The 13904-nt window shown below is 32.9% G+C and overlaps 1 protein-coding gene across 6 annotated transcripts in view; it reads left to right on the top strand.

Moving 5' to 3' along the window:
* The window catches only part of LOC149800067 (beta-arrestin-2-like), a 247941-nt gene that overhangs the window by 203787 nt on the left and 30250 nt on the right, over positions 1-13904 (top strand). For all 6 annotated transcript variants that reach the window (XM_089959623.1, XM_089959622.1, XM_089959621.1 and 3 more), the window contains one exon: positions 8939-9079. In XM_089959623.1, the coding sequence (XP_089815749.1) occupies positions 8939-9079 (141 nt within the window). The remainder of the gene's footprint in view (positions 1-8938; positions 9080-13904) is intronic.

Here is a 13904-nt window from a genome sequence, read left to right as displayed (position 1 = left end):
GAGGTTAATGAGTTAATGAATATATGACAGATACGTGAATACATGAGGCTTATTTGCCTTATATATTTATAAACATTCATGAAACATGTCTTTTCATAATAGGTTACATCACTTTGTAGAATCATTTATATAGTGGAATAATGGTAAGTCGACTTGAGCATGTGAAACAAAGTAAATAGCAGTGGATCTAAAATGTGATCTGGAAGAATGAAATTTGGTATAGAAAAGAATGAATTAAGGAAAATATGCATGTAATATTTTTACGACAGTAATTAATGATAAGCATGATACACAGTGTTAAGTACTGTACACTTTAGTAAGGACTCCCAGTAAACTAAGCAGTCCATGTTTTATGAAGACTTTATTTTAGGTTCATTTTATGCACATGCAAAATAAATATAAGAACACTCATGATAGTTATAACAGTTTATTGACATGGTAATTGAATAAGAGCTGGTCACTGCTGTGTGACATATATTATGGTGATCTTGCCAATTTTGTCTTAACATTTTTGTGTCTCTAAGTGTTGATACACTTTAAAAAAAAAATTGTGTTGCATGCATATAAGCTTTGGAACACCAAAAATGATCATCTTTTTTTTCCTGTCCCAAGACTTAGTCATTAAGGTAATACATGTAAGAAGGTGGTCTTGCATGTGATTGACTAACCTCATTACTATTCTGGATGCCACATTTCTAGTCCAGTTTGGATCAAACTTGGAATTTTATTGATATGAATAAGATCTCTTGATATGGATAAGATCTTTTAATATGAATAAGATCTCTTGATATGAATAAGATCTCTTGATATGAATAAGATCTCTTGATATGAATAAGATCTTTTGATATGAATAAGATCTTTTGATATGAATAAGATCTCTTGATATGGATAAGATCTCTTGATATGGATAAGATCTCTTGATATGGATAAGATCTCTTGATATGGATAAGATCTCTTGATATGAATAAGATCTCTTGATATGGATAAGATCTCTTGATATGGATAAGATCTTTTGATATGAATAAGATCTCTTGATATGAATAAGATCTCTTGATATGAATAAGATATCTTGATATGGATAAGATCTCTTGATATGAATAAGATCTCTTGATATGGATAAGATCTCTTGATATGGATAAGATCTCTTGATATGAATAAGATCTCTTGATATGAATAAAATCTCTTGATATGAATAAGATCTTTTGATAAGAATAAGATCTCTTGATATGAATAAGATCTCAGACAAGTTTAATAATGAGCCAGATCCACATATATTAATTAAATTAGGGCTTTTTTTATTACACTTGAAATATGGACTTTTACTTGAAATATGGGCTTTTTGATTAAACTTTAAATACGGGCTTTTTTTATTAAACTTGAAATATGGGGTTTTGATTAAACTTGAAATGTGGGCTTTTTGATTAAACTTAAAATACAGGCTTTTTTTTATTAAACTTGAAATACAGGCTTTTTTTATTAAACTTGAAATACGGGCTTTTTTATTAATCTTCTAATATGGGCTTTTTTATTCAACTTGAAATACAAGCTTTTTTATTAAACTTTAAATATGTACTTTTACTTAAAATATGGGCATTTTATTAAACTTAAAATACGTGCTTTTTTATTCAACTTGAAATATGGGCTTTTTTTTATTAAACTTTACGTGGAGTTTTTTATTTTTAAACTTGAACTACAATATTTTTTATTAAATTTGAAATACAAGTTTTTTTTATTAAACTTGAAATACAGTCTTTTTTTATTAAACTTGAAATATGGGCTTTTTTTTTTAAATTTGAAATATTTTTTTTTATTAAACTTAAAATATGGACTTTTACTTGAAATATGGGCTTTTTTTATTAAACTTAAACTACGGGCTGTTTTATTAAACTTGAAATATTGGCTTTTTTTTAATTAAACTTGAAATATTGGCTTTTTGATTAAACTTGAAATACTGGCTTTTTTTTATTAAATTTGAAATACTGGCCTTTTTTTAAATTAAACTTGAAAGACAAGCTTTTTGATTAAACTTGAAATACATGCTTTCTTATTAACTTGAAATAAGGGCTTTTTGTGTTAAACTTGGAAATACAGGCTTTTTTATTAAACTTGAAGTGCGGGCTTTTTTTTATTAAACTTGAAGTGCGGGCTTTTTTATTAAACTTGAAATATGGGCCTTTTTATTAAACTTGAAACGTGGGCTTTTTGATTAAACTTAAAATATGGGCTTTTTTTTATTAAACTTGAAATATGGGCTTTATGATTAAACTTGAAATATGGGCTTTTTTAATAAACTTGACATATGGTCTTTTTGATTAAACTTGAAATACAGGCTTTTTGATTAAACTTGAAATACAGGCTTTTTGATTAAACTTGAAATACAGGCTTTTTGATTAAACTTGACATACAGGCTTATATCATCAAAATCTTGGATTCAGTAGTGAGTGAGATCCAATCCTGTTATTTAAATAATTGTCAGGTGTTGTTAACACTCTGGAAGTGATATTTCTGATTATGATGTCAAACTCTTGGAATATATAATTATGCCAACAAGGTATTGGACAAGTTTGATTACGAGATCATGCATTTGATTGGCTGAGCTTGTTACCATTTGGAAGTCGTTTTTTTTCTTCTCAGATTTTGATTGGACTCTGAATGTAGGCTTATGTGATCGGGATCTTGCATGACTTTGATACTGTACAGGATCTGTACATATCGATTTTGTTCTCATGTATGTAATGTGCCAAGCTTGTTACCACTCTAAAGACTGTTTTGGCTGCAATTGATCAAACTTAGTGAAGAGGCTTATTTCATGAAGATATATAATGCATCATACCATTTGAAAGCCTGTATTTCTGACCCAGTCGTAATCAGACTTGTTAACCAGGCTAATATTGTCAGGATGTTTGGATGATTTTAGCTACTAACTTGATTTCAGTTGATACACTGATTTATCAACCCCACAAACGTTACATTTTCTTCACTTCAGCTTGCAGCTGTTTTTCTAGGGTTGGTAAATTTTTTAATCTGCCTCTTTGAAAGTCAGTAATTGTATAATGTCGGTACTGATATTGTATTTAGGTGTCATAGAATCTCCATAAAGTATTGCTTTTCATATGTCACCTCCAGATTGTAAATACTATTTGGAAATGTTGTCAAAACAAAGATAAAAAGATGGGCAGTCATTATGAATTCAGCAAAACAAATATATTTTAAGATTTCAGGTTATTAAATTAGAGTTAATTGTCTCAGATATTGTTTGAATAATGGTAATAATTAATAGAAATAGCAAAATCTGTTATACTTTGCCACAGTTTGTCATAGTTAAGCAACATAGATTGTAGTTAGATGCTTTACGTCCAGTACATCAAGGTAAAGTAATTACTTGAACATGCCAATTACTCATCTGCCAAGCAGGGAAGCATTGATTATTATTATCCATTACCTTGACAACAAACAGAAAACACCAGTCAATGTCATAAATAAATCACTAATTGAGGAAGAATAATGGCAGGTGAATTGAATCCATTTCATGCTGTCTCTTTTCAATGATGGTATAGCATATTTTGTAATGGGGATCACACATGTAACTGCACATGAAATAACGAGTCTGTCGGATCTGTAGATTGGCTTCACAATACCAGTATAATTTTTAGTGACATCAGTTTTGCATGTTTTAAGGAAATTGAAAACAAAATTGGTGCATTTTTTGCCAAAATAGATATCCTCAGTCTTGACACATCTTTTCTGTCCCAAAGGAGGGCTAAGACATGAGTGATAATGTGCATTGTCTTTTTATACCCACATAACAATTTCTGTGCAATCTAAAAGTCTGGAAACAAGGTTTAACCGGTTTAATAAAATGATCTGCAATGAGAAATGGCAAATTGTGCTGTCACAAAAATTTGCAAAGAAAGCTTATTCAAGTGCCAATGTATCCATTTTTGGTCCATTCTCAAACAAGGCCTTCAAAGTGGGTATGCTTGTTACAGAAGAATCATTGCCCCTATGTAGTTCAGTCTGCATATACCTGGTGTTTTCAGTTTCTCCAGCATTTACTATCTTAAAAACCATTTGCATGAAACAATATTTGCTGTTAAATTGTGCCCAGTTAAAAAAATTTGCAAGCAGACTTTGTAAATGCTGGTATATTCATTTTTATCTAGTCTTAAACAATGCCTTTCTGAGGGGAATTCGCTCCTATACAGATGTCTGCATATGTTGGTGGTATAATTTCTTCCACCATGTACTGTTGTAAAACCCATTTTGCATGAAATGCACAGTGCAAACTCTAGACCTATGCTAGTCGCCTTCGTGCACTTGAACTCCAATTGCCAAGTAATGCTGGATTTTTTGTAATACAAAATGTCTTGAAAGACCACTGCTTTGTGAGACCACCTGTCTTGAGGGACCATATCCTCAATGCATTATATAGCATTGTGACCTTGTATGAGAGACCACCTGTCTTCAGAGACCATAATGTTTGGACACAAGAGGTGGTCTTTCAAGACAGGTTCTACAGTAATCTTAGCCAGTGGCTTCTTAGAGTTGGGAAAAATTGTACATTTCAACATTTTGACATGAACGGATAAACTGACTGTAAATACTTGAAAACTCTCCATAATCTTTGCTGTTATAAAATCAAAAACGTTTCAGAAATGTGCCTTGATTAAATCATTTTTTGATCAGTCTCACCTTTTTGTCTCCCCACCACCAGAGGTCAGCCTATTTTTAGTCAAAGATTCAAATGCCAGCATGGCCACCTTTACCCGTTATTACCGGTAGTTGTAACACTTCAAAATGCGTCCTGCCTTTGGCTTTCAACTCTCCAAATTTCACCAGTATGGTAATCAATTTACAGTTTGTTGTATGCACATGTTAGCTCTTGTTTAACAGTTCTTAATTAATCTATTTTACATGCATTATTGCACTGGTGAAACAGTTCCAATCCCTAGTAGACTGTTTCTGGCTGGTTTTTCTTTTTTTTTCTTCTTTTCTTCAGTAATTAGTTTAATTTCAGGATGGATGTGTATTTAAGTACATGTGAAAAAACGCAAAACAAGTTGAGTCAACCACATGCTCTTAATTTCCCACACATTTGGTTTGTAATAGAATGTATTATAAAACATAAAATCCTTATGTTGTACTTTATTAGTAGGCAACAGCACATTTGCTTACCTTCTTATTATGGCAACCTTTCTGCAATAAATTTGCAATATTCAGCAAATTAAATCATAAATTGCTTCCTTATATAAACCCCTCTTAATATGTTGACTTATTTCCAAACTGAATATGCATCTCTTAAAAAAAAGTCATGCACACAAGACAAACTAAAATTTAGAAAAGATAATGAAAGAAAGAAATAATAAAAATGTAAATTTTTAAAAAAAACTTTTTCTTTCTTCTGAATGTTAACAGTGCAACACTGCAAGGAATAGAAAAAGATGTAGGACTTTTTTTTGCACATTGAGGACAGGTAGAAACAGTGCAACCAAGTGCCATTGCTATATTGATATTAAAAGTTGAGAATTTTTGTATTTTAGGTAACATTCATTATTTTTCTAAAATGGTATTTTAAACATAAATTTGTTAAAAGGAAATTCATAGTCTGTTGAAATTTCTTCATGGACCAAGTCTTTGCTCATGTCTAATTTGGAGTATGAAGTTCCCAAATAGAGCCATTATTCTGCAGTACCAAACCATGTTCAGAAGTCTTTATGAAATGAATTAATAAGCCTTATTAATGTAAAAGAGTTTGATTACTACCTTAAATAAGACATCAAGACACAGAGTCTTGAAATTTTTCTGTATTTGTTTCATTAAAACTATTACAGATGACTGGCCTTTTTCAATATAGTAATTGCTTACATAATATATTGTCAACCCTTTGAGATATCTTAATGAAACTTGCAATGCTTTTGATTTATGACTAAACATTATCTTCTGTAAAAAAAAAAAAAGGTAATAATATAACCTTTCTGATAAGTGTTGAAGAAGTTATCCACATTTTTATTACACTGCTCTGGTGGCCTAGTGGTTCTAGCATCTGTCTCAGAAGCAGGAGGTTGTGGGTTTGAACCCCAGCTGAGTCTTACCAAAGACTTACTAAAATGGTACTAACAGCTGCCTCACTTGGCGCTCAGCATTAAGAGGTTAGTGTTAGGACTGGTCGGCCTGGTGTCAGGATAATGTGACCAGGTGGGACATCATGCTACGTGTCTGCGGCATGATGCCCCATTGCTAGACATCACTATAAACGGCCACACTGAAGACATTGTAGCAATATGACTGAAAATATTTTAAAAGCTACATTAAAAACCCTAATCACACACACACACATTTTTATTACAAATTGTGTCTGACTATCCATCACGTTCTTGTCTGGTTAATATCTCCAGGACCAGTTTAGATATTTTCATGAAATTGGACATGCATTTGTATAGTGACAAGAATTTGTGTTCCTGCTTTGTTAAAAGAGTAGACTTATTTATCTCCACAATCTTGTAAAATTGTATTTTCACTTCATATCTTCAAAGGGCTATTCTATAAACATTTGTTTACTGACAGATCTAGATTCATCTCTACAAAGGACCTCTCCATAAACACTCGCTGATTCATCTCTGCAAAGGACCATTCCATAAATACTCACTGACATATGTTTTCATCTCAAGGGGCTATTCCATAAATACTTGCTTACTGACAGATCTATTTTATCTCAAGGGGCTATTCCATAAATACTCGCTCACTGACATATATTTTCATCTCAAGGGGCTGTTCCATAAATACTCACTCACTGACATATTTTCATCTCGAGGGGCTATTCCATAAATACTTGCTTACTGACAGATCTATTTTATCTCAAGGGGCTATTCCATAAATACTCGCTCACTGACATATATTTTCATCTCAAGGTGCTGTTCCATAAATACTCACTCAATGACATATTTTCATCTCAAGGGGCTATTCCATAAATACTTGCTTACTGATGGATATATTTTCATCTCAAGGGGCTATTTCATAAATATTTGCTTACTGATGGATCTAGATATACAATTATAGTTCTTTTTTCAGGCATACTCGATATACCTTGATTTGTCAGCATAGTATGTAATGGTAAATATGGATCTGTGCTGTTGGCGATTGGGGGTGCATTGCATAGAAATAAAATTTAATAGCACTGAACTCTCTTCCTTAATGGTTCTTATTAACTTGGTTTCTGTTCTGAGGCAGCTAATGGTTATGGATTCTGTTTCATTGAGTGGTAGTGAAATTATGTGTATCATGTACATCATTATAAGGCAGTCATACTATAAGGAAGTATTCCCTTTGACTGTCATGAAATGCATTGTATTGAGGGAGTACTATATTACATACATCAGTATAAGGCAGTCATACTATAAGGAAGTATACCCTATGACTGTCATGAAATGCATTGTATTGAGTGAATACTATATTACATACATCAGTATAAGGCAGTAATACTGTAAGGAAGTATACCATATGACTGTCATGAAATGCATTGTATTGAGGGAATACTGTATTACATACATCAGTATAAGGCAGTTATGCTATAAGGAAGTATACCCTATGGCTGTCATGAAATGCATTGAATTGAGGGAATACTTTATTACATACATCAGTATAAGGCAGTCAAACTGTAAGGAAGTATACCTTATGGCTGTCATGAAATGCATTGTATTGAGGGAATACTATATTACATACATCAGTATAAGGCAGTCAAACTATAAGGAAGTATACCCTATGGCTGTCATGGATCTGTGCTGTTGGCGATTGGGGGTGAATTGAGAGAATACTGTATCACATACATCAGTATAAGGCAGTCAAACTGTAAGGATGTATATACTCTATGGCTGTCATGAAATGCATTGCATTGAAGGAATACAATATCACGTACATCATTATAAGGCAGTCATAATGTAAGGAAGTATACCCTATGGCTGTCATGAAATGCATTGTATTGAGGGAATACTGTATTACATACATCAGTATAAGGCAGTTATGCTATAAGGAAGTATACCCTATGGCTGTCATGAAATGCATTGTATTGAAGGAATACTGTATCAAATACATCAGTATAAGGCAGTCAAACTGTAAGGAAGTGTACCCTATGGCTGTCATGAAATGCATTGTATTGAGGGAATACTGTATCACATACATCAGTATAAGGCAGTCATACTGTAAGGAAGTGTACCCTATGGCTGTCATGAAATGCATTGTATTGAGGGAATACTGTATCATATAGATCAGTATAAGGCAGTCAAACTGTAAGGAAGTATACCCTATGGCTGTCATGAAATGCATTGTATTGAGGGAATACTATATCACATACATCATTAAAAGGCAGTCAAACTGTAAGGAAGTATACCGTATGGCTGTCATGAAATGCATTTTATTGAGGGAATACTGTATCATATATATCATTATAAGGCAGTCAAACTATAAGGAAGTATATCCTATGGCTGTCATGAAATGCATTGTATTGAGGGAATACTGAATGACATATCATTATAAGGCAGTTGTATTGTAAGAATGCATATTCTATGGCTGTCATGAAATGCAATGCAACTTTTCAATAACCTAGCCCAGAGTAGTTTAGCTATGGCCCATGGGTAATTAATTCTTTTGTTTGCAGTTTTTTTTCTGAACTTTTAGTTTAATTAATCTCTCTCTCTCTCTCTCTCTCTCTCTCTCTCTCTCTATATATATATATATATATATATATATATATATATATATCATCTTTGGTCCATGTGGCCAATGGTATCAAAAATGCTGGATGACCATAGCCTTGCCTTTCAAAAGTACTGAACACAAGTTGTTAGAAAATGTGACACAGTTAATACAGATTTGTTAAAATCTGAATTTTGTAAATGTTTCAGTGTGGTTTGTAATCTCTAAAATTATTTGTTTGCCATTTCAGGGACCTTGCAGTAGAGTTGCCATTTACACTTACCCATCCAAAACCCCCAGAGACCCCACCCCCAACACGACCAGTCAGCACTACCCAGGTGGAGGGAGGGGACATCCCTGTGGACACTAACCTCATTCAGCTGGACACTAAGTATGTATACTTTGATTGCTATGTTTAGAGATCAAGAAACGAAAGATACAGACTGCTACCATATGTACTCGTGTATAAGATGAGTCCAACTGCAAACTGCGCAGACCAGTCTGCCAATCCATAATGTGAGAGCAGATCTGGGTCAGTGCAGTTTGTTAGATGTAATCAGCAGAACAAAAACCATAGATCCTGATCTGCAGGCACATTATGCTTCAGCAGATCAGGATTTTTGTTGTTTGTAGTTAGACTTGTAAGCGATGACATACAGCATGTGGACATTGAGAGTTATATGGATAGTGAGGCATCCATGATAAGACCAGCATCTATGATAAGACCACTCAGGGGAACACAAGAAAAGTATTTATTTAAACAGTGTGGCTTTATTAATGAGTTATAATTGATACTGAAGGTTAAGTTCTTGGAATTTCTGTTGGGTGGAATTTGAACCAGAGTGGTTGTTCAGCCTTTTCATGACAATGTATGATAAATGCAAAATATGCCATACTTTTTCATTTATGAGATGAGTCCAACTGCGGATCTGGATCTGTGCAGTTTGTTTGGAGTAATCAGTAGTACAAAAGACATAGACCCTGATTTGAAGGCATAAGGCAAATCGGGATCTTAGTTCTTTTGCAGTTTGATTTGACTTATAAACGAGTATATATGGCATGTTATGGTTGTAGTCTTCTGAGGCTATTGATAAGGATATTCTCAAATTCCACTTTCCCACTATCAGAATTACTTGTGCATTGTTGATTTGAATTTCCAGAGGGCTGCCCACTATCGAGTTAGACTTGGTTCGATTTACTGTGCAGTGTCTGTGGTTGCTACCCTTGTGTGACTATAAAGTAGTCCGGTTAACCATCTTTCATATTTGAGAATGTTTTAACTGTTCAATCACATACACAACCAGTATAGGATAGAAAAAGCCAACCTGAAGCTCGTCTTCACAGTAAGGACTTTATCAGCAGACTGATATCAAGTTGGTTAATAGAGCAGTCTGTACTTTTAAAGAAAATGGTGACAGATGTTAAGCGAAACAGGCTCCTACGGTTTGACTTGTGGATAAAAAGTCTTTGTGCAGATGGGTCCTTTCAAACTTTTTTGACATTTATTAAAATTCCACTTATACTTGGGGTTGGCACATATGTATACCTAAATCTTGCCTGAGTTTTCACTGTGACAGAGTATTGCCAGAACTGGATATCATTCCAGGAAATGCTGGAACCTAGTTGCTTCTGGTTGACTCAGCTAATGAGGAGTACTTTATAAACTCACTTATAAACCAAGCCAGACTGCAAACCACACAGACCCAGATCTGCCATTGTACACTCATTAGTACTAGTTGAAAAAGGAGCTACTTTTTACTACCACATTTGCCATCACAAAATTATTGCTGTTGCTGATTTTCCTAAATGGATGATTTTGTTTTCACTAAAAGATTTCTTGTGATATCTGGTTGGTCTCAAATGGATGATTTTGTTTTCACTAAAAGATTTCTTGTGATATCTGGTTGGTCCCAAATGGATGATTTTGTTTTCACTAAAAGATTTCTTATGATATCTGGTTGGTCCCAAATGGATGATTTTGTTTTCACTAAAAGATTTCTTGTGATATCTGGTTGGTCCCAAATGGATGATTTTGTTTTCACTAAAAGATTTCTTATGATATCTGGTTGGTCCCAAATGGATGATTTTGTTTTCACTAAAAGATTTCTTGTGATATCTGGTTGGTCCCAAATGGATGATTTTGTTTTCACTAAAAGATTTCTTATGATATCTGGTTGGTCCCAAATGGATGATTTTGTTTTCACTAAAAGATTTCTTGTGATATCTGGTTGGTCCTAAATGAAATTGGTGTCAGTCTGATGCTTACTATGGCTGCTACAGTGGCCATCTTGAAAATCTTTTTATAACTATAACTGAAAGTCCTATTGACTTGGGATTTTCAATAACATGGGTAGGTCAGAAGCATTTTTTGGGTCGATGGTTCTTTCCTGGGGTTTTCTGGGTTCATCCTCCAGCAGATATACTGGCTGCCATGTAATGTCAATCAGTTGCTAAAAAATGGCATTAATCCCATAATAACAACAATCAATGTCCCTAACATAGAAACAAAAAATTCTTGGATGTCTTCCTACCCAGCATACATCAGAAAAATTGCACAGCTGTAGTGTAAATTCCTGTTGATTGATTACATATGCACATGTACCCGTTAGTATATACAGGTGGGGAAATTTACATACTGTTCTGCATCAAGTGATAACTTCAGTGATCTTTCACAATAAATGATATTTCATAAAAGTGCTTTGTGAACTGGTTATTATTTTGTCATAGTTTCACTTTTATTTCCACACTATTTCCAAGACCTACTGTGAAGAAATTTTTGAAAGCAGCAATACTGATAAAACTTGAAAAGAGATTACAGACAAACACCATTTTTACTATACATGTTATGATATATGATGAGGAACACTGAAACATTGTGACATGTATGTCAATATCCTTTCCAAATTTTGTTCCACAAGAAAAACCTGGCATTGTATATTAAAGTTTAAAAAAAGTATACAGGTTACGCTATGAAGAGATTCTTCTGTACCTAAACCCTTAAACTTTGATACAAAACATCACTTATAAAAGAGTTACGACAATTGACAATTCTTTAATTCATGGATTTGTATAGACTGTATTGACTGTTGTACTCAGTTAGCAGTGACCATTCATGGTATGAACAAAGTGATTAAAATTATTTTAAAAAGTTGCCTTTTGTAGTCCCAGTTTTCACAAATCTACATGCATCACCAGGCACTGGGCAAGGAGTGACATTCTTTCATTGGAAGTCAGCTGCTTCATCTTTTAAGGTGTTGAGCTTCAGTATTCCAAATTGCACATTAACTGCTGAATGAAAACGTCAGAAAACCACGCAACCTTAAAACTTAAATGACATTTGTGAAAAATGAATTTGGACTAAGTAACACATTTTGATGTTAGGTTCTCATGTTTTCACGTTACACTGGTCTCTAGATTTATATAAAACACTAAATATACTTGATATATCTATCTTTTATTTTTCCAGTATTGCATAATCAGCAGATAGTCTAGTAAATGACTTAAATTGGGACAGTTCCGACGGCAACTGATCAGTGTCATGCTTTGATGTTTCAGAATAAACACTGTTGAATGAAAATGGTTCTTGTTGTCACAGAAAGAAATGCTATAAAACTTAGAAAATATTAGCATATTTAAAGCTAATATGGACATAGAAATTTATTGCCGTTAAGTAATGATATTATTGTGTAAAACTGGCACTTTGTGGTATATAAAGCAAAACATGTATATTTTTTGCTTTCCCAATTTAGGGACCAAGCATTGAAATGTAAGAAGAAGTTGTAATAGTCTAGATTCACATCTATAATTATTAATATTTTATTTTCTAAAAATCACAGCATTTTTTAAAAGCTAAATCCTATCACACCCCACCCCTGGTAGAGTGGAAGTTAAATTACTTAAATTTGAATTCAAGCATGTCATGGGAATTGTTATGAAAACATAAAGTGATTCTGTTTAAGGAAGCCACTTAGGCTAGGATAGTGTCCTGTAATGCAAGAGCCCAAAATATGTGAATAAAAGTGAAAGAAAAGAATGGCCAGACATGAAAGTGTTGGTATTCAGCTTTTTTTTTAACAACTTTTTTTAGCAACAGAAAAATTAACTGCAAAATGAAATTAAAAAATGTTGGACTTTAAATTTGGACTTAGAAATGCAATGTGGTTCAGATATGTTTTTGCATAAAATTGGTTTCTAGTGGTATATAAAACAAACTGAAAAATATTTATTTTCTCCATCAATCTTTCAATGCAATGCAGATAATGCAAGTCTGTCACAAGAGCACAAAATTATGACTTGTTTACAAAACTTATATGACACTAAAGTCTTCAAGTTTTACAAAAATCCATCTTTCTTTATCATAAAATGTGTTTATTACGTACAATTATGAGAGAGAGAGATTATGCCAATTAACTTTCAATCAACATTACTAATAGCTTTTGTTGCTAACTCAGAAACAAGCATTGTTAATTAGACAGTATGCGTTTTTGAAATGTGCTGCAATTATCTTCAGTTTAGAATTTGTCTCTTGACAAAGCTAGAAATAATTTGATTCTTCTCTTTATTCAGGGTAAGTATATAAGTAAATTTATATTTAGCAATTCATTTTGTGTTTAAGAAGAATTTATATAATTGATTGAGTTATATGCTTGCTATTTTATTAATATCTGTAGTCAGATTTGATTATAATTAACAAATGCAAACTTAAAGCTTAAGAAATTTAATCTATTGAAACTCAAATGAGCGAGCATTACTGCAAAAGTCAAACTGAACACACTGACAGTATTGCCTGTGGCCTAAGAAATAATATGAATGGTTCAAAATAAATGGGATATGAATGGTTCAAAATAAATGGGATATAATTGAGATTTACAACCTTTGAAGTCAAAATCTCTTTCAACTCCAGTTCAGAATAGTGGAAAAATGTTCTACCGGGAATACCTGTTTAAAGCCATTAAAAATATGAAGGCAGGTAATAAAGCAATCATTGCAATTAGAGATAGATTTTATAACCTTGTGGTTCAGCAGTATACAAGGCATAAATTTCACTTAGATAAAGCCATGACCAAACCAATGTAAAAAAATTGAAGGCCATTTATTATACAGTAAATATAATCATATCTAATGCAGATACCCATTTCATAATTAAGTTTGAATAATAGTAGGTATTTCATTTGAATTGGAAAAGATGATGATATTAATGGATGTCTAGGAGAAAT

Source organism: Sinohyriopsis cumingii, chromosome 5 (genome assembly GCF_028554795.1).
Source record: "Sinohyriopsis cumingii isolate HCF-2022 chromosome 5, ASM2855479v2, whole genome shotgun sequence".
Taxonomy (NCBI): Eukaryota; Metazoa; Mollusca; class Bivalvia; order Unionida; family Unionidae; genus Sinohyriopsis; species Sinohyriopsis cumingii.
Note: the sequence above shows the minus strand (reverse complement) of the source record. Positions and strands in the feature narration are given on the sequence as shown.